The sequence below is a fragment of the Anolis carolinensis genome, chromosome 6 (assembly GCF_035594765.1).
Source record: "Anolis carolinensis isolate JA03-04 chromosome 6, rAnoCar3.1.pri, whole genome shotgun sequence".
NCBI classification, from domain to species: Eukaryota; Metazoa; Chordata; class Lepidosauria; order Squamata; family Dactyloidae; genus Anolis; species Anolis carolinensis.
The window spans coordinates 13,879,633-13,906,697 of NC_085846.1; the positions used below are offsets into that span (position 1 = coordinate 13,879,633).

Consider the following 27,065-nt stretch of genomic DNA (forward strand, 5'->3'; position numbering starts at 1 on the left):
CCTCCTCCTTTCTGCAGGCTTTCCCCTTCGCTCCTTCCTCTTCCTTCCCCAGCCAATGAAGGCACAGCATGCAAATCAACTGCAGAGTTTTGGAGAGGGGAGGGCAGGCCAAGGGAGGAAGCACATCATCTGGCACATGAGAGGTGGGCGGAGGCATGGGGGGCGCATGGGGGCTTGGGCTGCAGGTGGGCAGCAGCACAGGTAGGCCAGGCTCAGCCCCTGCTCCTCAACCTGTGCAAAGTGCTTTGGCCTTGTTTTTGGAGAGCTGTCACATCCGAGGATGCCACTGCCAGGCATCTCTGCATTTTCTGTTTACCAAAAAAAATAAAATAAAAAATAAAGGCCAATATGCTGCAGATGAAACAATGACGCTGTAGATAAGAATAGACTTGCGTTAGAAACAGGAATAGCTTCCCTATTAGGTCTCTGTGCCAAAATAAAACTTCACGATGCGAACAAAAGCAGCTCTTGCTGCAAATGGAATCGATTTTGGGTTGTCGTGAGTCTTACGGGCTTCCCTCAACCTCAGAGGATGCCTGCCATAGGTATGGGCAAAATATCAGGAGAGGATGCTTCTAGAACAGGGGTCCTCAAGCTTTTTAAGCAGATTGCTAAAAAAAATATAGGTATGTATATGTATGTATGTATGCTTGCCCACAATGCCCTGCCTCATGCACGGAGGAGGAGTTGTTTAAAGCTACGGACAATGCGATTGCTGTTGCCCGCTTTTGGTCCAAAACTGTTTAGCTGTTTGTGATTCCTTTATTTTATCACTTTTAAACCTACAGTAGAGTCTCACTTATCCAACATAAACAGGCCAGCAGAATGTTGGATAAGCGAATATGTTGGATAATAAGGAGAGATTAAGGAAAAGCCTATTAAACATCGAATTAGGTTATGATTTTACAAATGAAGCACCAAAACATCATGTTAGACAACTAATTTGGCAAAAAAAGTAGTTCAATACGCAGTAATGCTATGCAGTAATTACTGTATTTATGAATTTAGCACCAAAATATCATGATATATTGAAAACATTGACTACAAAAATGCGTTGGATAATCCAGAATGTTGGATAAGCGAGTGTTGGATAAGTGAGACTCTACTGTATTTATTATGCAATGCTTTTGACACGAAATAAATAAGCAGATTGCTGGTCCACAGGCTGTAGCAAGGTTTTTTTTTTAGGGGTTCACCCCCCCCCCCCCGAAATTTTTACTCATGAATTTTCACTGTTTAACCAAATCCCCATGCTAAGTCTATGAGACATAAAACATTAAGAGTCCCTCCAGGCACTATCTCAAGCAGATATTGACAGGTCTGAACCCGGGGGGGGGGGGGGGGCGGGTGGGTCAGGGGTTCAACCCCCCCCCCCCCGAAATTTTCAAAACCCCTCCCGAAATTTTTTTCTGGCTACGGCCCTGCTGGTCCACAATCCTTCAGAATGTTAAGGGGGTGAATTATCTTTTGGGAAAAAAATACAAATAAAGTCCTATGCACATTAGTAAGGTAAAAGTTTCCCCTGATGTTTGACCGACTCTGGGGGTTGGTGCTCATCTCCATTTCTAAACCGAAGAGCCGGCGTTGTCCATAGACACCTGCAAGGTCATGTGGCCGGCATGACTGCATGGAATGCCGTTACCTTCTCGCCGGAGCAGTACCTATTGATCTACTTACATTGGCATGTTTTCAAACGGTTAGGTTGGCAGAAGCTGGAGCTAACAGCGGGCGCTCACTCCACTCCCGGGATTTGAACCTGCGACCTTTTGGTTTGCAAGTTCAGCAGCTCAGTGCTTTAACACATTTCGCCACCGGGGTTCCTGCCATAGATTTGGGCAAAATATCAGGAGATAATGCTTCTAGAACAGGGGTCCTCAAAATGTTAAAGGGGCGAAATATCTTTTGAAAAAAAATACAAACAAATTCCTATGTACAATGCACATGTCTTAACTGTATTAAAAAAACAAAACCCAAAACGACAACAATGAAAAAACAATACAATATTTAAAAATAAAAACAATTTTAACCAACATAATCCTATTAGGAGTTAAATGGGAAGTGTGGGCCAGCTTCTGGGCAATGAGATAGTCAAGTTAATTAGGATTGTTGTTGTTGTGTGCCTTCAAGTCATTTCAGACTTTGGGCAAGCCTAAAACTGGGGGGGGGGAGGTAAATGACCTTGGAGAGCCGTATCCATAAGCCTTAGTTTGGGAACCCTGTTCTAGAACATGGCCATACAGCCCGGAAGACTCACAACAACCCAGTGATTCCGGCCATGAAAGCCTTCGACAACACATGGAATAGATTTTAATGAGTCTTTCAGAAAGTTCAAGGCAATGCATCTGGCCCCATACTGAGGATGGGGAAAGTATGGCCCAATGCCATGTACAGACTCTGAGGGACAATTATATAGCCACTGAAACCCCTTTTAAAATCCTCAACCCTCTCCAAAATGTGTTGTCAAAGGCTTTCATGGGTTGCTGTGAGTTTTCCGGGCTGTATGGCCATGTTCCAGAAGCATTCTTTCCTGACATTTCGTCCACATCTATGGCAGGTATCGTCAGAGGTTGTGAGGTCTGTTGGAAACTAGGCAAGTGGGGTTTATATTATATATCTGTGGAATAATGTCCAGGTTGGGAGAAAGAATTCTTGTCTGAGGCAAGTGTGACTGTCTTAATTGATCACCTTGATTAGCATTTAATGGCCTTGCAGATTCAAAGTCTGGCTGCTTCAGATCTTGTCTGATCTTGGTTACTAAGCTGGGTCTGGCTAATAGTTGGATGGAAGACCACCAATGAATAGCTTAGGCTATATAGCAAAACCACCTCTGAATAGTCATTGCATAACAAAACTAGAAATTCAGGGCTTGCTATAAGTCAACAGAGGATGTAAACATTTGTTTAAATTGGGTGTTGTGTGGTTTCAGAGCAATGTGGCTATGTTCTAGCACAGGCATGGGCAAACTTTGGCCCTCCAGGTGTTTTGGACTTCAACTCCCACAATTCCTAAAAGCCGGTAAGCTGTTGGGAATGGTGGGAGTTGAAGTCCAAAACACCTGGAGGTCCGACGTTTGCCCATGCCTGTTATAGCAGCATTTTCTCCTGATGTTTCGCCTGCTTCTGTGGCTGGTATCTTCAGAGGATTTGTTTAAATCTTTGTTTATCCATGTAATGACCTCTAATCCTTATTCAAGCGATGTAACTCCTGTGCTGGCAAAATTGCCCCTTCAGACAAGCATGATCTGTGCCTTTTTGGCTTTGGAGGGAGTAAGAAGACTCAGTCTTGTTCAATCTGCAGAGGTTTCACTAAGCAAGGAGTCACACCACTAAATTAAAATGTAAGATTAGACAATAGGGTCATTTTGACAAAAAGAACTGTAGAAATGTTAACTTTACCTAACTATAGTAATAAGACATATTATTACACAATATTTGGAAAAAATAATTTTAATAAATGTATCTGGGCATCATCACACTCACATTAAATGCTCCCAATTGTACCTGGCTTAAGCTGCCAGTGTCAACTCACCCTTTAATGTCTATAATTGCAGCAACTATTAAGCTGTGCCCATGAAATTAAATTGTTAGAATTTTTTTTTTGCAGGAAACAGAAATTATTTTGTTATGAACAGGATTTGTGAGCTTTATTGTTGTGGTGGTGATGACGGTGTGCCTTCTGCAAGGATGTTGCCCAGGAGATGCCCAGAGGTTTGATGTTTTACCATCCTATGTGGGAGGCTTCTCTCATGTACCCTCACGGGGAGCTGGAGCTGACAGAGGAGCTCACCCCAGGGCCATAGCCAGAAAAAAAATTGGGGGAGTATTGAATCTTTTTTTTAGCCAATCATGAAGAGTAGTTCCATAACACAAAATAATATAGAAATCAGGCTCCATTGACAAACTTCACTGGACACTCATGAGAATTTGGTTAACCATTTAAAATTCATGAGTAAACCAGTTTTTTTAAAACCTGTAAAATTTCGGGAGAGGGTGAGTTGAACCCCTATCCCCCCCCTTTGGCTACAGCCCTGGTTCACCCCCTCTCCCTGGATTCGAACTGCCGACTGTCAATTGGCAGTTCTGCCGGCACAAGGGTTTAATCCACTGCGCCACCAGGGGCTCATCCAAGCAATTAAAACATCAATAATTAAAAACATCAATTAAAATTACGCAATCCAGTTTATAATCCAGGGCCATTCCATTTGTCAATCACATTAATTCAATTATTGCACTTCTCCGATTATTGGTCATATGCTTTGTCCTAAAGCCACGTCTTACATTTTTTCCTTAAGGTCAGGAGAGCGGGGCCTGATCTGATTTCATTGGGCAGTTCCACAGATGAGGGGCCACCACGGAGAAGGCCCTGTCTCCCATCTCCACCAGTTGCGCATGCGAGGGGTGTGGGACCGAGAGCAGGACCTCCCCCGATGATCTTAACTTTCAAGGTGGATCATCGAAGAAGATACATTTGGACAGGTAAGCTGGTCCAGAACTTACAGGATATGCTGTCTGTCTGCCTTAACCATTGTTTTCTTCTTGGTTTTGCTTGGGTTCTAGTAAGAAGTAAAGTAGGCTGCAATCCTTGAAGCTCCCTATTCCTTCTTAAGAGACTGCGGGCGTGAGAATACTGTGGAGTAAGACATCCAGCGTAGTATTTTGGACCAAATGTACTTCCTGAACACTCTTCAAGGGCAGTCTCACGCATAATAATTGCACCCTTGTGATTGCTATAATTATTAATTACCTCAATTTTAGATGTGCAATTTTAGAAAAATTATTTAGTCATAAGTATCATGGCATGAGGGCATCATAATTGAGAGCAGCTTGCACAAGAAGAAGGCGTTAACCTAAGTTTCTGGATTGAGACAGTTTTTTGGTAGCAGAGCTGTACCAAGCATCAGTTCCTCTGTCAAGCTGCTTCAGTAATCATATATACATTTGCTTGCGTTTCCTATATATGTCAGCTGATTTTGGAGAAGAATCTAGTATAAGCGAATGAAGTGGAAACCTGTGTTTGGAATCTTGTCTTATCATTTGTTGGTAGTGCCAAGTATCTGCTTAGGGAGGGGTAGAGATAAATGACTACCTACCTCCTTGGAATAACACCTTGATTCCCCTCTCAATTGCATTGAGTCTCTGTTGACACCAAAGAACAGAGAAGGAGGAGGAAAACAGGTCCTACAAATGACAGGTTACGCTTCTAAACTTGTCAGCTATCTTGTTTCTTAAAGCACGTGCTCCTGCATTGTCTTCCACAGGATTACAAATAGGACAAAATCTCTATTCTTTCTATCTCTAAAAAACTTAATGGAACAGATGTTTGGCTGTCTTTACCTTTTTTACAAATCATTTCAAAGTGTTAAATTCTTCATGTTTCTTATTTGCTAGCAAAGGTTTCCTTTGGTGGAGGTTTGGGGACCTGTTCTAATCTGTTTTGCTGTAGTTTGAGTGAGCTTGATGATCATCATTAGAAAGGCACCAAGAGAAGTTAAATGTACAGTATCAAAGAGAAGTACATGTTCAATGAAGGTATAGCAGTCTTAAAATAACTGAAAGCCAATTATTGAAAGTCAAATGCATTTCTTTTTCAGCAGTGGGAACAGCCCACATTTTCCTTTAAGCTACGAGCAGTAAGGACTAGAAATTCAAGATAACATTTTCAAGATTTTAGAAGATGGTTGTAAACACATTTTGTGAATTGTGGACCCCAGTGGCGCAGTGGATTAAACTGCTGAGCTGCTGAACTTGCTGACTGAAAGGTCGGCAGTTCAAATCTGGGGAGCGGGGTGAGCCCGCTGTTAACCCCAGCTTCTGCCAGCCTAGTAGTTCGAAAACATTCAAATGTGAGTAGATCAATAGGTACCGCTTCGACAGGAAGGTAACGGCACTCCATGCAGTCATGCCGGCCACATGACCTTGGAGGTGTGAATGGACAACACTGGCTCTTCAGCTTAGAAATGGAGATGAGCACCCCCAGAGTCAGACATGACTAGACTTAATGCCAGGGGAAAAGCTTTACCTACACAAAATAATATTTCATGGACTGGTATGTGTCCATGAACTATTGGCTATTCTGGTCTGTGGCGGGTTTACAGGGAAAAATGAATAATTGTACTCAATGGGAACAAATATGTTAGTGATCCCTGACACATTAGAGAGATAGCTGAAGAAGTACCGATTTATAGCACAAGGCACCTGCCAAACTCCTTGTTTTATATAAATGATCAAAGAGATAGCTACCCCAAACTGTTTTAGTATAAAAAGAGAAAGAAGTTTTGTGGCATCTTTGAAACCACCCAGATAATTTCAGGCTATTCTGGAAATGGTTACTATTAAAGATTACCAAAGACTCTCCTTTTCCTTCCTCCCATTGTAAACATGATCGGTCATTGAAAATGCTACTAATATCTAACAATAATCAACTTTATTTATTTCACAATTTTACACTGTGTTTTGATTATCCAAAGCTTAGCTCAGGGTTTCTTTCTTTTCCTTCCGATGTGGCACATCTTTTTTCTTTCCCCAGGCAAGTACCTAAATAGCTTCTCCCCCAGCGCACTCCCAGTCATGTTCTGGATTATTCATTGAAAAGGGGTGGATGAGCATCTAGATACTTCCGGAGACGGGTGGGATAATCAGTCATGACTCCAGAAACCCCATAACTGAAGGCCTCGTCAAAATCTTTGTCTTCATTCAAGACCCAAAGAAGAACCTACATGGGAGAGAGATGATTCTGAATATTGACATTTCTGCAGAAAACTAGGGTTTTTTCATACCTTTTTAATGAGTGACTTATTTATTTAGCCATTAACTCAAACAGTTCAGAATGTTGCTGAAGTAAAAGTCGCAGGCACTATTTTACAATCAGCAAAGTGTGTTGTTGGAAGAAAAGCACTTTCTGAAGAGGAAAAGTCATGGTGATTTTGATACTGATTGACATATACAAAATAGTTGCAGATAATACCACAGACACCTGAGAACCAATGCAGAGTAAACTGTGAGCTGGAGACAGGAAGACATTGGTTTAGATTTAATCTGAGCTATGAACTGAAGATGGTAGGTGTTTGTGGGCCTTTCTATACTGCCATATAATGCAGTTTCATAATGCAGTTTAACTGTACTGAACTGCATTATATGGCAGTGTCGACTCACATAATGCAGTTTAACTGCATTATGAAACTGCATTATATGGCAGTGTAGATGGGGTCTGTGTTCTTATGCAGATATAAAGGCCATTGAACTTACTGGTGCTGATTTCCAGGAATACATGAAACTACTATTTTCAGATTTCAGCTCTGCATTTGCAGTGTAAAGATGAACTACTTTACACAGTTCTTTCCAGTAATATAGGTAAAGTACTTTCAACATTGCAGATGGGCTATAGGAGAGTTGTGTAGTTTCCTGCAGCAAGAATAAATCTAACACCAGAAAGACAGGAAACAATTTTCTGGTAATCTTTTGTGGGTTAGACTTACAGAACTTTCCACTCTAGTGCTTTTGTCTTTTTTTGTCTGTGGTTTGCTCACCTAGTGTGGAACATCTGCACAATGTTGCTGTAATCGATCCTGTTTCAATGTAATGTTGTTTCCTTTCAATGGCCACCACCTGATTGGTGGTAATTTTTTAAAAAAAAACTTCTTGTGATGCAATCACAGCACTAGGTGATCCAGTATGGACAAGCAAGTGATGTTGACATAGCTGTCCGAATACAGTGGTCTGCAACCCAACCAGAAAACATTAATGTTCATTCTGTATCACTCACCACCATACCATTTCTGAGATGTTTGGGTTCGGGCCCACATAAAAGTTCATACCACAATCAGTGCACTAGTGTGATATGTTGTTCTTTTTATTATTTATGAGGATAAAAATTGTACATTTAAGATCCCTTCCACACTGCCCCTATATCCCAGGATCTGATTCCAGATTATCTGTTTATCCCAGATTATCCGGCAGTGGAGATGCATATAATCAAGTTTATAGCAGATAATCTGAGATCAGATGCTGGGATACAGAGCAGTGTAGAAGGGACCTAAATCTAACCTACCTTAGAGGTTTAAAGTCAAGAGGCAAGCTCTAAACATAGAATGAGAAAAGCTTGGTCCTTCCTGGTTTAAATTGTGGGACATCTCAATTAAGAGTGATTTATCCAATCTATCAGACAGGGTATATATTAATTGTATTTATGCTCTGTTCAGTGTACAATTAGGAACATTATTTTATTACTGTAAGATACTTCCATCCTTCTCATGGGATAGCAGTAATGGTATACAAATAAACTGGTAATAAACACCCATATTCCTACTCTTCATTCCCATTTAAAAGGATTTTTAATCATGTCAAAAGCAACTTGAGAACATACTGCAAGTCGCTTCTAGTGTGAGAGAATTGGCTGTCTGCAAGGATGTTGTCCAGGGGACATCTGGATGTATTAGCTAGGAGGCTTCTCTCATGTCCCAGCAAGCTAGAGCTGACAGACAGGAGCTCACCCTGTCTCGCAGACTCAAACCGGCAACCTTCAGGTCAGCAACCCAACCTTCAGGTCAGCAGTTCAACCAGCAGAAGGAATATGCGCCACCATGGCTCATATTCAAAAGGATGGAAAGGCCAGATGAAACCATCCAAGCCAGGCCAAATTTATCTGCAGGTTCTTCCAGATTAGTTTTAAAAAAAACAACCACATTCTCATGCTGTAGTTCCTCGAGTTTTGCGAATGTATTAGTGCCTCTGTGCCCACTCATTCCATTAGTGGGGAGTAGGAATCTTCAGAGGAACTTTGTGGATCTATTGTGCTTCTGAAGAATTTTGGTTTGCTGTGTATTGTTGGAAGGGCAAATTTTAGAAATATTTCCTAGAGTTACAAAGTTATACTGCAGAAGTACAAGTTCACTGATACACTGTAGCTCTAAAGAAAAAAAAGGAAGAAAGGAGGAAAATGGAAGGTTACATATTGGTCTAAAAAAATTTGAGGGTAGGAGTAACATGTTGCTCTTAGTGCTGAGAAATGCCTGAAAATAGTCATTATTCAAGGACTGTAGAAATGTTTGGAAAGTTTTAAAATAACTCAAGCATTATAGCATGAAATAGCACACTCTCCTCGAATTTTGTTTTCCTGTCTGGAGGAGCCCTCATAAAGTGTCAGGCTAATACCCTGTTTCCCCTAAAATAAGACATCCCCAGAAAATAAGGCCTAGTAGAGGTTTTGCTGAATTACTAAATATAAGGCCTCCCCTGAAAGTAAGACCTAACAAAGTTTTTCTTTGGAAGCATGCCCTCCAAACAGAACACCAGAGCATGCAGGATCGGTAAATGTACATACCAGAGTGTTGTACATGGAAATAATGGTCGTAACAAGAAATTCTTGATAGGATTCATAGTTTGGTTATGCTGGTTTATGATGACAACTACTGTATATAATGTTCATTTTTTTGTTCAACAATAAATGTGAATTCTTCTTCATGGAAAAATAAGACATTCCCTGAAAATAAGACCTAGAGCATCTTTGGGAGCAAAAATTAATATAAGACAATGTCTTATTTTCGGGGAAACACGGTAGGAAAACCCAGACTTTGATCATTTTCATACCAAAGAGATTTCAGTGGCCCACGCCCTGACTGAGTTCCTTTCAATTTACCTGTATTCCTCTGTCTTCGAGATGCTTAAGAAGTTTTTTCCTCATTGTCATTCTGTTTGAGAAAGGAATGGACAGGACAGAGAAGGTTGTTTGTTACATGTTGTTTGTTATAGACACCAGCAAAATAAATAATTAAAAAGACTGAAAAAAATATGGTGGCGCATGTTAAATCAGCATCCGTTATGTTTTAATTTAGAGAAAGTGGTTTTGTGATATATAAACTGTGAAGACTACTAGGTTAGTCATATCATTTTGGTCAAACTCAAGGGAAATCAGGTATTAAAGCTTGCAGATTTAGTTCAGCTCATCCTATGAATTCTGAATTATTTTCAGAAAAACAAGATTGTGCGAAAGGACTTTCAAGCTTGGTTAGTGATCAAGGATGCTTTATGAGAGCTGAGCAGGAAAAGTATTTTTTGCTGTCACTCACTTGTAGGAAAATTTTGCCAGCAGTGCTCCCAACTTGCCCCTTTTCACTGGAAAATATGTCCTATGATTAGAAAAGACAAAAACATAAAAGCGGTGAGAATATAAAACCAGTAAGAAAATGTCACTTTCTGTCATTCTTCCTCAAAGGTGCTAGATTCCCAGTGTCTTTTTTAACAATCCTGATGTCACCTCCCTCCCTCACTACACAAAGTAACATTCATTAATTACTGTGTTATCATACCATTTCCCCCAAAACTAAAGTATTAGTGAGCATAAAATAAAAGTCACAATGAGGGGCAGAACAACCATATCACAAAAGCCTGACTGCTGATTTTTCACTGTGATTGTAAACTTTACTAGAGGCTTTAGCGTCTCAGAATGCAATCACTAGAAGTTGCTTTCTTTATTTAATTCCTAATTGCAGTGGCAGCCTGAGCTCTACTTTTTATATGTTCCTGGGATCTATTAAGCCTGTGTGAAACAGATGGTACTTTAATGGCTCTCTCCAGTGTGGAGAAATATTTAACTTGGCAGTGGCAAGAAAAGATTGAGTCCCTTTTAAGTTAGCAGCACTAATTCTCGCATTTATTTGTTCAGAAAATAGTTTTGAATAAAGAGCATATTTAACTGTAGACTGAAGTACTAACAGCCCAGAATGAGTTCTAAGAAGTCTTGGCTCTTATCTCGCACCCCTTCTATATATACTGCCATATAATCCAAAGCAGATAGTCGACATTATCTGCTTTGAGCTGGATTATATGAGTCTACGTTGCCATATAATCCAGTTTAAAGAAGATAATCTGGATTTTATGTGGTGGTGTAGAAGGGGCCTAGGACTTCCCAGAATCGTGAAGATCAAGATGGCTCTGGGGCAGCAGAGGGACCACTTTAATTCCCAATGACCTTTCCACCCTCTAATTAACAAATAGCACCTAATAATGACAACAACAACAACAAAGTATGGATTGTCGATGTTGCAATCTCAGGTGACAGCAAGATTGAGGAGAAACAACTGGAAAAGCTGACATGATATGAGGATTTAGAGATTGAATTACAAAGACTGTGGCACAAGCCAGTCAAGGTGGTCCCAGTGGTGATCGGCACACTGGGTGCAGTGCCTAAAGGCCTTGGCCTGCACTTAAACACAATCGGCGCTGACAAAATTACCATCTGCCAGCTGCAAAAGGCCACCTTACTGGGATCTGCACGCATTATTTGCTGACACATCACACAGTCCTAGACACTTGGGAAGGGTCCGATGTGTGATCTAATACAACAGCCGGCAGAGTGTCTGCCGTGGACTTATCTTGTTGTGTTTCAAATAATAATAATAACAACTTTATTTTTATATCCTGCATCCATCTCCCTACAGAGACTCGGGGCAGCTAACACAGGGCCGAGCCCAAAAAACAGATAAAAGCAGTGCCCATCAAGTGGACACTGCTGGCCAATTTGTGATAAAGTTAATCTCTTATTCCCCCTTTTTATGCTATGTAGAGACCATATTTTGGTCTGTTCATACCTCACTCTTACACAGTAGTACATTGTGTGTACATTGGGCCATGGTGGCACAATGGGTTAAACCCTTGTGCCAGCTGAACTGCTGACCTGAAGGTTGATGGTTCAAATCCACCAGATGGAGTGAGCTCCCATCTGTCAGCCCTAGCTTCCCATGCGGGGACATGAGAGAAGCCTCTATCAGGATGGTAACACATCTGGGCATCCCCTGGGCAGCATCTTTGTAGAAGGCCAATTCTTTCACACCAGAAGCAACCCAATTTGCTTCTGACATCATAAAAACCCTCTTACACAGCTAGTGTTCAAGGACTCTGGTCAGCAGCTGGTATAGCAAAAAGACCAAACAAACTGAGGTGGAAATAGAGGGTGGTTCGCCATTTCATTCTCTTTTCCCCAATTTGAACTGACAGCAAGTCTAGGACTGTTGTATTTCTGACTTCCTCTCCCCATCCCCTTTTGCCCATCCATCCCCTGTCACCTGTTCATGATGGAAGGCAGCACAAACTCCAGGAAGGACTCCTTCAAGGGAATGAAAGGCAAGAGCCCCACGTAATAGAGAAGAAGTATTAGGATGCCACGCGACAGAGAAAAAATATAGGGCATCTCGGTGTTCTACAGGATAGATAAGAAGGATAAAATAATGTTATGTCACATTTTGTAAGGACAATGTAACTTCTAGATTGAACAGCTGGGATCAATTTGGACCCATCCCTGATCATTACACAGATCTCTGCTGGTCATTATTGCATGCTGCCTATTTTGTAGTCTGTCTTTCAATTAATTATAATATGATGTTCCAGGAAAAGCAGGTCCTTCTGTTTTTCCCCTTGGGAAGAGGGAGATCAGAGAATGTCTTACATTTCTGTTATACATTTAAAACATTTGATAATTGCACTTTCATGCAAACAAAAAAAAATTATTTTTGGACTGCCATTCTCAAAATCCTCCTAAGATCCAGCCATTATTCAATGCTGGCTGGGAGATTTTGGAGACTGTAGTCCTAAAAGGAACACTTTCAAGACCTATTTGAATTCTTTGTGGGCACTTCCTAGTGCTTTTACTGAGATACAATTCACAGGGTGTTTGCATTAAAGAACATGACATCTTCACAAGTTTGAAATGGTTAAGCAAGCAATCTATATATATAAAAGAGTGATGGCATCACGGCGACCCACAAATCAACAAAACTACAGGCCCCCCAACCTCGAAATTTGACAACACAACCCATCATCCACGCCTCTAGGTTGATACAACAAAAATAAAAGAAAAATAAAGTCCTAATTAGAGAGAGAGGAATAATTGCTTTTATCCAATTGCTGCCAGTTAGAAGGCTAAGCTCCTCCAACTTGGTCTCCTAGCAACCCAATAAAAAATAATAAAAAACACTAAACAAATTGATACAATAAAATACTATAATAACAGAAAATAACTAAAAATAATACAAGAAAATAATAAAATATAATAAATAAAAATATAACTTACAATAAAATTAATAAAAAATGCAAATAACGTCAAATAAAAATTACACAACAATTTTTAACCAATACCACCACCACTTTGCCACAGCAACGCGTGGCCGGGCACAGCTAGTATCAAATAAGGCTACAGAAACCAACTGAAAGTGAGCAGGAAGCTGCCTCTTTGATATGTCTTTGTTTTGTTGTTATGGGATGCATCTTCCTGCCCCTCTGTATGAAGAGTCCTCCGTAGGGTGAATTCCTGCCTGCTCTCCTACAGTCAAAAACTTGGTCCAGTAAACATTGCTTTGTTTACGAGCCTGATAACTGTGAAAGTGGTAAAGGACAATTGATACATACGGCTGCACAGCATTTCTTCAGTATCTTTCCCTCAAAGGAAGCCCAGATGGTTATATGGGAGCGCTCATATTGCCGAACAAGGTTGGCTACCTGTGTGCAAGACCAGATAGTAGAGAAGGACAAAATCAGAAAGCAATTTTAATAAAAAGAGATGAGATTTTCAGAGTCACCTTGGGCATGCAAATGGAGCAGAAGGGGTTAAACATATGGTATCTAGGATTACTGCTCATTCCATGGAAATTAAGATTATGTATTGTGGTCGGATGTATTTGTATGAATTTTATATGTTGTACGCCGCTTTGAATCCCAGCCACGAGAGAAAAGCGGGATAGAAATGAATAAATAATAATAATAATAACAATAATAATATTCCATTGTAAATTGTCACATACATAGAATCATAGAATCATAGAATAGTAGAGTTGGAAGAAACCTCATGGGCCATCCAGTCCAACCCCCTGCCAAGAAGCAGGAAATTGCATTCAAAGCACCCCTGACAGATGGCCATCCAGCCTCTGCTTAAAAGCCTCCAAAGACAGAGCCTCCACCACAGTCCGGGGCAGAGAGTTCCACTGCCGAACAGCCCTCACAGTGAGGAAGTTCTTCTTGATGTTCAGGTGGAATCTCCTTTCCTGTAGTTTGAAGCCATTGTTCCGCGTCCTAGTCTGCAGGGCAGCAGAAAACAAGCTTGCTCCCTCCTCCCTATGACTTCCCCTCACATATTTATACATGGCTATCATGTCTACAGTCCAGTCTTTCTGACATATAATTTTCCACTAGGAAATTATTTTAAAAACAACACTATTTTAATCTGTAAACTCTGGTTTCTTCATTTTGCCTTTCTTGGTTTCTAGTTTCCTTCTCAGAGAAGGTTGGAGTATCGAATGCACTGAAGAGATAGAATGCTGAATTCAAGTTTTTAAAAGTACAGTATTATGTATAGAATGGCCTGGACTGAGGTGTCCAGGGTTTTTTTTAAAGTACAGAGTATGTGAGAAGATACTCTGTGAGAAAAGATATGTGTTTACATAGTTCTTCTGGATCCTTGTGGATATGGTTGTGTTTTCAGCAAAAATCTGGGGGCTGAGGTAGAGGCAAAAGCAGATAATAGAACAAGAAAGGAGTCTTATCACACATAAAAGACAGACAGATTAATTGTGGCATGTATTCTTTCCACTTCATAAAATATATCAGCTGCATAGATCTAGTGTATATAGTCCATTAATGTTTAAACCATAATAAACCTGCTAGCCTTTACAGTGTCGCAACATTCCTTTTTATTAGTGGGATAGTGAAAATGCAGAGGCAAAAAAGAAACAGTGTTAAGCAGAGTTCACTACAGGATGCAAATGTTATACACAAGAGTCTGTCAAGATGCAAAAGTGAAAGCATTTGTCACTGGGGGACTGAACCTTGAAAGGAGAAACCAACAAACATCTAGGTTGTTGTGAGTTATCTGGTCTGTATGGCCATGTTCCAGAAGCATTCTGAAACATGGCCATACTGCCCGGAAAACTCACAACAGCCCAGTGATTCCAGCCATGAAGTCTTCCACAACACAAAAATCTAGGTCTTGTACATTATTGGGATGGACAAAAGAAAAACACCCTTACTTTCTGTATGAGTTCATCAATGTCTTCTTTAATTTCAACATTGATAGGTATTCCAGGAAATTGCTGGAAGACCTCTTCCAACCTTGGAATCCGGTGATCATCCCCATGGGAGAAGGAACCTGTCAGAAGGTGTAGGTGGTAGGAGCTTAGAGCATACCTTGCAAGGGTGAAATTTCACCAAGTCTTTACACCACCCATCACAGCATTCCTCACCCAGAACAACTGTTAGTCCTACTTACCCGGTGAAAATGTCACCTCCAAAGAATCCTTATAGGGTGGCAGATCCTATGGGACACAATGAGAGTAAGGACTAAGGAGCCAGGACACCTTGTTTTTCAGGTAAGTAAGTAAGTAAGTAACTTTATTTTTCCATCCCGCCACCATCTCCTGACCCAGGGCGGCTAATATGGGACAAAGGCCCGAAAACAAAACAAGTACAACAATTAAGACATATTACAATAAATAAAACACAATAAAATCAACATTATAAAAACAATACATTACATAAATCATAAAAAATCATTAAAAGCATAAAATGAGAAAACCAAATTACCATGAAATGAACCACCAGGTTGATGGAGGGGGATGGAGGAGGGTTAGGTCTTTTCTTTTGGAAGAGACATAGGATTGAGTGGCTTGTAGAGTGTGTGTGTGTATATAGATGTTTGAAGAAAGCAGTCCTGGGTTTTCTGGGAGGGAGATGAGTTCTTAAGATTAGAAGTATGATCCTGGGCTATGTTTTGCAGAGACATTATACAGCCACTTTGCTAAGTCTGAACAGCTTTGAGCTTGGTCAGTATCTTGGATGGAAACTCCACATGCACTGAGTTCCATCACAGAAGAAAAACGAGGTATAATGTGGCCGTAAATAACAGAAGCAGGTTAACTTGAGAGCTAGAACCATAGAGTCCTTACCGCATAGTTTGTCTCAGTGATCTTAATGTCGCGTCCTGTCTGGCGTAGCAGTTCATTATCATGGGACACAACCACAACTCCATCTCTTGTTAACTGGCAGTCAAGCTCTAGCAGGTTTGTCCCCTGGCTCAACGCACTAGGAAGATGGACAAAGAGGTCAGTGTTAGAGATTGTATGGCAGCAGTAGGGGTGAAAGCCAAGACCATGCAAAGAAGGATGAGGGGGCATCACTCACTGATGAAAGGCTTCCAAAGTGTTCTCAATCCGTTCACCAGAACCTGAGAAGGAAAGAGGGATGTTGGGAAAGGCAGGCGATGAAGCTCCCAATGTCTGATATTTCCCCCTCCTTCCCCCAGGAGACCAAACGCCCATATGGGCTGTAGGAATGTGGCAATACAAGTCTAGGGCACTGAAGCAGAAAGACATACGGACATCCTACCTGTCAGAAGGAAAAGAGGATCAGGTGTCTGGGACTGATTTCTCCTCCACACTCAACTCTGTTAACTCTGAATTGCAGCACAGCACACCTGCTTTCCAGGTTCTGCGAGTGCCACCCCCCTCAATCAAATTCCCAATTAGGTCAGCAAAAACTCACCACCACGATGAGAGACATGCCGGCATCGGACAGGAAACCTTTTCTTTTTGTGGAGAAGATGTGGGTTCTTTCTCAGGCAGTGAGATGCCAGCGCATAGATCCCAAGAGCAGGCAACCCATAAAAAAGTAAGTTGGAGCTCATGGTGGAGTCTTGGGTTCCTCTTAAAAGCAGATGGTACTCATAGGTCAGAGGAAAAAATAGAAGCAGGTTCTTCAGATCCTCTGGGAAGAGACAGGATTGATGAATGACATCGGGTAGACTGGGATCCCTGAAATCCTGGGTCAGGTACAATGAGCAGTGTTGGCCATCATGGCCATGAGTGGCTGGATTGGCAGGTTCTTGTGGTTTTTAAGTCACAGTAGCAGGAAGAAGGGTGTGTGGAAGGCAGTCAAGATAGGTGTTCACCCCTCCCCTTGGCTTGACAGAACCTCCCTAGTCTTCAGCTTGCACACCTTCATCCACATGAATGGCTATGTATGTCACACACACACACCAGTCATACACCTGTCCTTTCACGCCCCATGCCAACCTGTACACTTTACAGTCTTGCCACTCCCCGGGATAAAGAGCATTTTTTTTCTTGGCAGCAACACGCCAGGAGTGGGTGCTTTCGGTCCTGTTTTGAACCACTTGACCTCGTTTCTCTTCCAAGGAAGACATATGACTTTAACCTGAACAAAATTCCAGAGTCCTCTTAAGTCCAGCAGAGCTCATGCCTGAAATTAAATGAAGACCAAACAGGGGGACATTGGGGGATTTCCTTCCATTGCAAATAATAGTCTCAATAAAGTGAGTATCCCTAGGTTAGTTGCAGGGGAATTAAAAATTAAATTCCTTTTCTTTTCTGACTTTGGACCCATTATTTTCCCCTCCCCACTTGATATGACTTTTAATAATAATAATAATAATAATAATAATAATAATAATAATAATAATAATAACGATCTGCAAAAGGCCACCCTACTGGGATCTGCGCGCAACATCCGAAAATACATCACACAGTCCTAGACACTTGGGAAGTGTTCGACTTGTGATTTTGTGATATGAAATCCAGCATATCTATCTTGTTTGCTGTGTCATAAAATAAAATAATAATAATAATAATGCTTACCTACAGGCTGATACTTTGGACCCAAAGACACGCAGAGAGAGACACAGAGAGATGTTTAGCTTTTGCAGCTTGTGATTGTGCCACCCATTTGGCAGCACTCTGAGAAATATTTTAGTCCGTCAGAGATAAGATGCATTCGATCACCAGCCCTTTGTTCAGAAAAGAGAGTGCACTCATGTATTTGCTGAATAACCCAGGCCTTCTGAGGCTCAGAAAGAAATAATATAATTCCCCCTCCCCCCGATAATTTCCTGCTAGATTTTTAAGTGTAGTGTATGCGCATGTGCATTTAAGCAGATCAATGTCTAATTATCAGAATTGCTTTTCACTTCCTCCTTGAAAGACGAGATGGTTCAGTCCACCTAAAACTGATTAATAGAGCCTGAATTTGCAGTGGGAAGGGTAACAAGATGGTGAGAAAATGGTAACTAAAGATGCATTCACAGGCAAAACTGATTCCTACTGTCTGTTCCAGTCCTTTTTTAGGCCTGGTTTGGAAACAGACTGTGAACTAGGTGTCTTGTTTATGTATCGCAGTAAGTATGTGCATATATATTTTGCCCTTTAATCAATTCATCCAAGGTTGGTTCACAGTAAATAACTATGAGCAAACATCAAAGCAGAATAAGACCAAGTTGTAAAACTTGACCAGCTATTAGGAGTGGTAAATTCATAATTCCCATGGCAATCAAAATATAAAAGGCATGACAGAACAAAAAAAAAAAGGCATGCCTGGTGCCAAGAAGAACGCCAATAAAGAAAGCATCAGGAAAGCCTCTATGGATTGATAGTGACACATACAAGAGAGACTGTAGCAATGAGTTCATGACCATGTTGAGGTCTCTACAATTTTTAACAGCTTTTGAGATAATTTTGACTACTGATAGTAAACATCCTGATTCATCTCAAAGTTAGGGCTGGAGGTTTCTTTGTGTTTGTGTTACACCTTCCACTTTCTCCATGTGAGGATTGCTTTTTACTATGATCCTGAGGGGATCCTGATGAAAGGTTTTACCTTTCATGCTTTTAAATATTAAGTGAAATTCTTGGATGAGTTCACTTGAGGTGATGCTGCGTTAGAACATATCCACGTGCTGATTATATCCAGCTTTGGTTTTTATCTTTGATCATATTCAAATTAGCAATGATGTCTTAGAACAGTTATCTGGAATAAATATGGGGTGAGTAAACAAATGCTCAACCAACATGAAACCAAACTGGTAGAGAAGGTGCTATTTTCCAGCTTTGTCTAAATTTTCCAATTGTGCCCTCTACTGAAAAGCAGAGATTTTCCTGCTGCTTCTTATAAATCAGTGCCTTAATCAGAGCTGCCATTAGAGACAATTTAGAACAAAATGATGCCTAGGGTACTTATATTTAGGTGGATGCAAGTTCAGCATTGGAAATGTTCAATATGTATTCCAATCCTCAAGAAAGGGAGCCCTGGGGTTTAAAGAAACCACTAAATCACTGCATTACTCTCCTGTGTAAGCAAAGTGATGCTCAAAACTATGCAACAAAGATGTTTTGCCATACATGGCATACAAAATGTCAGACGTCTAAGTTGGGTTCAGGAAAGGAAGGAGCACTATGAATCATATTGTAGACATATGTTGGCTAATGAAGTACATCAAAAAATTTAAAAAGAAAATCAGTAAGGCCTTTGAGTGTGTAGATCTTGCAAAAGTTTGGATTATTCCCAGAGAAATGGGTTAGTCACAGCATTTGCCCTGATGCATAGCGGCAAGAGACTATGACCATGAGAGAATATGGCAAAACAGGTGGATTCCGATTACCAAAGAGGTCTGGCAAGGATGCATTTTATTACTCTATCTGTTTCACTTGCATGCTGAACATATACATAAGGCAGGATTAGAATAAGAGGAAAGAAGCATGAAAACGAGAGAAAGGAATGTCAAGAAAATCAACAATGCAAGATATACAGTAATGCCATACTAACAGCAAAAAATAGCAAAGACTTGGCCCGATTACTGAAGAAAGTAAAGGAAAAAAAGTACAAAGACAGGTTTGCAGGTGAACATTAAAGATGACTACAGATGATTTAACATACCTTTAAAGTAAAGGATGAAGACATCAAAATAGTTAAAGATTTATCATGCCTTGATTCACCCATTAATTAGAACAGAAACTACAGTAAATAAATCAGATGGAGACTAGGATTTGGAAGAATAGCTATAAGGAAACTAAGCTCTCTGAAGTATAAAGATATCTCATCTAATATTAAAGTTAGCATTGCCCATAACATATTTCCAATTTCTATGTTTGATTACGAATGCTGGACAGTGAAGAAAGTTGACATGAAGAAATTTATCTGATTTGAAATCATAGAATAATAGAGCTGGAAGAGACCACATGAGCCATCGAGTCCAATCCCTTGCAATGCAGGAAAAGCACGATTAAAGCACCCCTGACAGATGACAATCCAACGTCTGTTTAAAAGCCTTCAAGGAAGGAACCTCCACTAGACTCTGAGGCAGAGAGTTCCACTATTGAACAGCTCTCACGGTCAGGAAGTTCTTCATAATGTTCAGGTGGAATCTCCCTTCCTATAATTTGAAGCCATTGTTCCAAGACCTAGTCTCCAGGGAAGCAGAAAACAAGCTTGCTGCCTCTTCCTTATGACATCCCTTCAAATATTTAAACATATTTGTGGCGCTGGACAAGAGTTCTATGGATACCTTGAAGTACTAAAGCAAGAAATAAATAACAGAGCAAATCAAGCCTGAACACCCTCCAGAAGCCCCAATTAGTCATACTGTGGCCATATCATTAAAAAAAACAAAAACAAAAAAAACAGGAATAACTAGAAAAAAGCAATAATGCATCAGAGTACAGTAGGCAAAGAGAAAGGCTGCATTACAGATGGATAGACTCAATCAGTGAAGGCACAGCCCTGAGTCCTCAAATCAAAGTTTGTTGATAGCAGTTAATTATAAGCTAAGGCCACATTTGCACTGCCATATAAGAGCCAGATAATCTGCTTTGAACTGGATTATATTAGTCTACACTGCCATATTATCCAGTTTAAAGTAGATAATCTGGATTTTATATGGCAGTGTAGATTGGGCCTTAACTACTCTTTGAGATCCTATATGTACCATTTGTGGGTGCTAATGCAGAAAGAAATGGTATAGTAGAGTCTCACTTATCCAAGCTAAACAGGCTGGCAGAAGCTTGGATAAGTGAATAACTTGGATAATAAGGAGGGATTAAGGAAAAGCCTATTCAACATTAAATTAGATTATGATTTTACAAATTAAGCACCAAAATTTCATGTTATACAACAAATTTGACAGAAAAAGTAGTTCAATACGCAGTAATGTTATGCTGTAATTACTGTATTTACGAATTTAGCACCAAAATATCACGCTATATTGAAAACATTGACTACAAAAATGCCTTGGATTATCCAGAGGCTTGGATAAGCGAGGCTTGGATTAGTGAGACTCTACTGTATATGTTCCGAGTAGGTGATGATGGAGTGACTTGGGGGTCTTTCATCCATAGGGTCATTATAAGTAAGTCGACTTAATGGCAGTTCATAAAAAGTCCAGAATTTAGTAAAAACAAAGCCTTGACAGATAATGATTCTCATATTGTAGAATAATCTGACAAGGCTTTGCTTTTACTGAGATTGTTTGGACCTAACACTTTCTGACTTAGAAGGATTTTTTTCCCCTCGGGAGGTTATTGAGCCCTTTTCCAATTATTTTAGATTACATTCATTTTATTGCTTTTAACGAATTGTGATTTGTTTATAAAGTTATGAATTAGTATAGAAATATGGAAGATGGGGAAGACTTCTGTTCAAGTCTTTTAAATCTTTGCTCATATATTTTTTAAAAAAGGATCATCTCTTGTAGTAAAAATCTCTGAACAGGTTCCACTGCCTTCATCCTTTTTCTGCAGCTCTTGTTGTTTCCCATTTATGCCCTATATATGTACCTACACTTTATTAGCTGGGATAATGGGGAAAAGCCCTGGTTGTCAGGGGAATCCAGTAGATCCACTCAGCTGTGGCACACATGCTTGCCCTCGCCCTTGCCCAAAGTGGCAGGGGTGTCAAATGCCAGTGGAAAGGGTCACCCCAAAGAAGTGATCCATCTGCTCAGAAAACGTGCTGGCCTCCTTCCTTTGCATTGGTACTCTGTGAACATTTGCTTGCTTGCTTTGTAATGCAACCTGTCATAGGCACAAAAAGTGAAGTGTGAGGAATATACTTGTTAGATATCTTGTTGCTGTGACATTTGTTGCTTGGCTACGGTTTCAGAATAGGCTGAGCTTTCATAACCTCACAGTACGTTGGTGAAAAAAGTATTCTTGTTATGTGAATTTGGTCAGCCATTTTAGATTTGGAGGAACAAAAAATAGTATTTTAGAAGACCATAGCAATTGTTTTGCTTCATCCTTCATAACAAAGATCCATTCTTTTTTCCACATTTGCGAGTGTTTGTTGCATACAGTGCAATACTTTCCAGTTATTAGTCTTTCATAATCGTTTCTCAGATAATATATTTTCAATAAGGGGTCTTCTATTTGAATAGTATATATAAAGTATTATCGGCTCCAAATTAATATCCGTTTCCTCCTTGTCTACAGTCTGATAGCTTCCCCTATGTACATTTTTATATTAATTTTACATTGAGATATTAGATCATTGGTTGCCATTCATTAACAAAGTTCTCTATAGGTTCTCCTCTTAAGAGCACAGTTATTTTATCCATTATCATCAAATCTGTAATGTATTTTTCCCAGTTTTCTAAGGGAGGTATCTCTGAGGTTTTCCAATGACTGGCGTATACTATTCGAGCTGCCACTGTCATATAAAACAAAATGTTTCCAAATTTCCTTTCTAGTTCTTCACCGGGCATGTTCAAAAGGTACATTTGTGGTGTCATTTTGAAATTTGTGTTTAATATTTTTTCTAGATATACATGAATTTGTTTCCAGTAGTTGTTTACTTTGTTGCATGACCACCACAGGTGGTAAAATGTGCCTTTTTCTTTCCCACATTTCCAAAATTTGTCGGTGCAGTTGTACATCTTCGCTAATCTCTCTGAAGAGAGATATCATCGCAGGTGCATTTTGTAGACGTTTTCTTTTAGGCTTTGACATGCCGTGTACTTAATTCTTCTCTTCCATGTTTTTTCCCATTGAACCATTTTTATCTCTTGGCCGATGTTTTGAGCCCATCTAAACCATCGAGTCCTTTCCTCTTCCATGTGCCAAGTCAATAGATTTTTGTATATATATGATATAAGTCCTTTGTATATATATGATATAAACCATGTTTTTTGCAATCTGGAAGCCCAAGGTTCGACGTTGTTCTTTAAATTTCTCACACAGTTGTCTATATAGAAGTCAATTTCATTTAAGGCCCATTTGGTTCAGTTCTCTAGGGATTTCATTTCTGAGTTTTCTAACTTGGTCTGGATCAGCTCCCTGTAAGTTAACCATTTCCCTTGTAAGATGTTCTCCCTTTTGTAGTATGCCTCATCTGGGGACTTCCACTCCGGCATTTTTGTATATACCTATGTTCCAGGTATTTAGAATTGGTCTCCGTATGTAATGGTCATTAAATATGCCTATTAGTTTGGACTTTCGTATATCCAAAAATGCATGCCACCCAAATGGGAGATTTATGCCATCTAAATCTAATAGCTCATTGTCTTCTAGGGTCACCAATTCTTTAACCCAGTCCAAACAGCACGCGTGAAAATAGAGTTGTCAATTTGGAAATTTCCAAATTTACTACAAAGATCCATTCTGATCTTGTCTCTTAAAATCCCCTAGTCTGAGAAATATAGAAATAGGGCATGATGGAAACAACCACTTCTTGTGGTCTGTCTCAGCATTCAATATTTAGAGGTAAACTGCCTCTGAAAATAAAGGTTAAACTTCAGTTATTAAAACCATTCACCTCCAATAGTTTCTGCGTTCCTTTTTTACAAGCCTTTCGAGTGTGCAGTTTGTGATAGTACCGGTAATTAAATTTTCTTTTTGGTCATCTTCTTTTGTTATTTTATTAAAGCATGACAAAATAATTAACTTCATTGTTACACTTTAGATTCTCAATAGTGACCTGCCTTGCAGGATGCTTATAAAATTACAATACAATATATGAGAAGCGTATTCTAAAGTTTAAAATGCTCTTCCTATGTGCTGTAATTGTATTTTTTGTAAACATCTGTAGAGCAAGTCATTATTATTATTTCTAAGTTTCATAAGGTGAGCCTGGAGAAAGCTTATTTTCTTCTCGTTAGAAGCAACTTGAGAACATACTGCAAGTCCCTTCTGGTGTGAGAGAATTGGCAGTCTACAGAGATGTTGCCTAGGGAACCCCTGGATGTGTCCTTCGGGAGATGGTAGCGGGGTACAAATAAAGTTTAATAATAATAATAATAATAATAATAATAATAATAATAATAATAATGCGTTACCAACCTGCTGCGAGGCTTCTCTCATGTCCCCGCAAGCTAGAGCTGACAGATGGGTGCTCACCCTATCTTGCGGATTCAAACCAGCAACCTTCAGGTCAGCAATCCAGCCAGCACAACGGTTTAACCCATTGTGCCACTGCAGCTGTATTGGAGAAAGTTGAGAGATAATAATAATTTCCTTGAGGCCACTTTGTACATTTAGGCAAATATCACTCTTTAAGCCACTTCACCACAACAGCTTTCCAGTGTGGCAATGAATCCCCTTATCCGATCATGGAGGAAAAAGAAATGGATGTAGTGAGTTGTGGCCCTCTTGAAAATCTGGGCAGGATTAGGGGGATTTAACATTACTAAACTACGCATTATCAGGTAACAAGCACAAGCAGGGAATCACTTCCTTGCATTTTTTCAGATGCCTGACTGACCACTGTTTGGACTAAAATTGTCGTGCTGTGTGAAGCTTTAGTTGGTTCTTGCTTGGCAATTCTACTCCTGGGGGCTACAAATCTAAACACCTTATCTTGTATTTGTTAATTTGCTGTTGTCTTTTCTAAAGCATTGATTGCTTACTATTCATTAGTCACTCATGATGCATTTTAATTTTCCAGCACAACATTAATATCACAGTGAAAAGGTGACTTTTCTGTCTCGTTATCATAGAATCATAGAGTTGGAAGAGACCCCGCAAGCCATCCAGTCCAACCTCCTGCTCTGCAGGAAAATACAATCAAAGCACTCCTGACAGATGGCCATTCAGCCTCTGTTTAGAAACCTCCAATAAGGAGACGCCACCACACTCCTAGGCAGCATATTTCACTGAAGAAAAGTTCTTACCAAAAGTTCTTCACTCTTTTTGATTTACCGTATTTTTGAGGATGGTATTTTCATGATAAAGCTAGTGAACTGCTCTTTCTCTACCATTTATCTTGAAACATTTTATCATGAGGTGGATAGAATTACTGTTGCGTTAGTTTCAGGCATAGTGTAAAACAGGCCTAGTCAGTCATGCATGACCCTCCGAATACTGTTTGGCATCAACATTCATCAGCCCCAGCCAGCAAAACCAACGGAGAAGGGCAAGAGGATTCATGTTCCAACAAGAGGAGGGCTGCATATGACCCAGCCATTAGCACTAGGCTTTCAAACACTCATTTTTCATAGGAAATATATGATCAGTCAAGGTTCTTGGTAAACAGAGAGATAAAATTATATATTTTTTTCTTGAAAGTAGAATATCTGTCTTGAAACAATTCCAGTTTCCTTGCGTGAAGAATGTTAATCTGATCAAGACCTTTGCATAAAGTTATATAAAATCTCAATCAAATGTATATAAGACTTTATGGCTTTGAACATGTTGCATTTAAAGTTTATTTTAACAGTTTCCCCCTCCACCTATTTCAAATAATCAGTGAGTTAATGTCACCCAGGTCATCACTGTAACTATAAATCACATTAGAGTGCTCAGAGCATATTAAATACCCTATTATCCTTATAATAATAATAATAATAATAATAATAATAATAATAATAATAATAATAATAAAAATAAAAAAACTTTATTTATACCCCGCCACCATCTCCCCAATGGGGACTCGGGGCGGCTAACATGGGGCCATGCCCAGAGCAATACAGCATAATAAAATATAAAAACAACATATCATAGCACCATTTAAAATACAATAAATAATAATAAACAGAACATCAAGAAATCAAAAAACAATAAAGCAAGGGCAGGCTGCGTGAACACAGAGATAAAACCTGGAGTGAGAGGGACCGAGGAGTACTCCACTATGGGCAGGGACATTTGGAAGGGGTAATCTAGAGGATAGATGTTCGGAGGGGAGTAATACGGAGATATATAACAGAAATTACTCACCGAAGGCACAGCGGAAGAGCCATGTTTTCAATTCTTTCCTAAAAGCTAACAGAGTGGGAGCTTGCCTTATTTCAGTAGGTAGTGAGTTCCACAGTCGGGGGGCCACAGCAGAGAAGGCCCTCTCCCTTGTACTTACAAGGCGAGCCTGGGATAACAATGGTGATAACAGGGCCTCCCCGGATGATCGCAAAGAACGGGCAGGTTTATGGAAGGAGATACGGTCACGGAGGTAGGTGGGTCCCAAACCGTTCAGGGCTTTATAGATGATGGTCTGCACCTTGAATTGGGACCGGAAGATGAACGGCAGCCAGTGGAGCTCCTTAAACAAGGGAGTGGATCTCTCCCTGTAATTTGCCCCTTGCAGGAACAATGTAAGAAGTCATAGCACCTGATCAATTTATCTTCATATTACTGGGAGTGATTTTCCAGAGTTTCAGACATTTATCTTTAGCAGCCCTTTAGCTACATCTGAGACATCTAGCATATGGCCTATGTGATCTACCACTGAGCCTATACATAGTGCATACAGGGACTGAGATAAGAGACTATTTTGTTGTTAATTACTCCTTTTTACCTTAGGAAACATTATTGTCTTTTTTCTGTGTCATGTCTTCTCATGATATATCCAAAACATGACAAAATCAATTTAGTCAATATTCGCTTGTAGGAGGCATTCCGGCTTCATTTGCTCCTAGTTAAAGGTAAAGATTTTCTCCTGACATTAAGAGTAGTCGTGTCCAACTCGGGGTTGGTGCTCATCTCAATTTCTAAGCCGAAGAACTGGCGTTGTCCATAGACACCTCCAAGGTCATGTGGCCGGCATGACTGTATGGAGCACAATTACCTTCCCGCCATGGCGGTACCTATTGCTCTACTCATATTTGCATGTTTTCAAACTGCTAGGTTGGCAGAAGCTGGGGCTAACAGCAGGAACTCGCCCCACTGCCTGGATTTGAACTACAGAACCTTTCAGTCAGCAAGTTCAGCAGCTCAGTGGCGCTGCACCATTGGGGGCTCCTCATTTGCTTCTAGATCCATTTATTTGTCTTTTTTTGTGTAGTCTGTTGTATCCATAAAACACTCTTCTGCCACCACA

At 40.1% G+C, this 27,065-nt stretch overlaps 1 protein-coding gene and 1 long non-coding RNA gene across 4 annotated transcripts; one reads left to right on the forward strand and one right to left on the reverse strand.

The window, feature by feature from the left end:
* The first annotated feature begins 58 nt into the window (after positions 1 to 58).
* LOC134292579 (uncharacterized) lies at positions 59 to 27,065 on the forward strand. 3 transcript variants are annotated; one of them, XR_009999828.1, is made up of 3 exons: positions 59 to 143; positions 4,292 to 4,475; positions 6,526 to 27,065. It is a non-coding gene; the product is annotated as an uncharacterized LOC134292579 (long non-coding RNA). The 3 variants fall into 3 exon arrangements; XR_009999827.1 differs by having other exon boundaries at positions 74 to 626; XR_009999826.1 differs by lacking the exon at positions 59 to 143 and having other exon boundaries at positions 1,347 to 4,475.
* gdpd3 (glycerophosphodiester phosphodiesterase domain containing 3) lies at positions 6,407 to 17,958 on the reverse strand. Its single transcript, XM_003225040.4, has 11 exons — positions 17,633 to 17,958; positions 16,521 to 17,237; positions 16,161 to 16,203; positions 15,926 to 16,061; positions 15,250 to 15,295; positions 15,011 to 15,129; positions 13,398 to 13,487; positions 12,059 to 12,192; positions 10,064 to 10,123; positions 9,634 to 9,685; positions 6,407 to 6,711 (listed from the first exon to the last, which is right to left on the reverse strand). The coding sequence occupies exons 2-11, from the start codon at positions 16,660 to 16,662 to the stop codon at positions 6,577 to 6,579; spliced, it is 957 nt and encodes a 318-aa protein (XP_003225088.2). The 5' UTR covers positions 16,663 to 17,237; positions 17,633 to 17,958; the 3' UTR covers positions 6,407 to 6,576.

Bases quoted from the DNA above. Each gene is read 5' to 3' on its own strand.
- gdpd3 (XM_003225040.4), bottom strand. From the start codon at position 16,662: ATGAGCTCCAACTTACTTTTTTATGGGTTGCCTGCTCTTGGGATCTAT. The intron at 13,488-15,010 runs GTAAGGGTGTTT...TCTTGCACACAG, and splicing joins TTGATGAACTCATACAGAAA to GTAGCCAACCTTGTTCGGCA. The intron at 9,686-10,063 runs GTGAGTGACAGC...TTTCTCAAACAG, and splicing joins CTGGCAAAATTTTCCTACAA to AATGACAATGAGGAAAAAAC.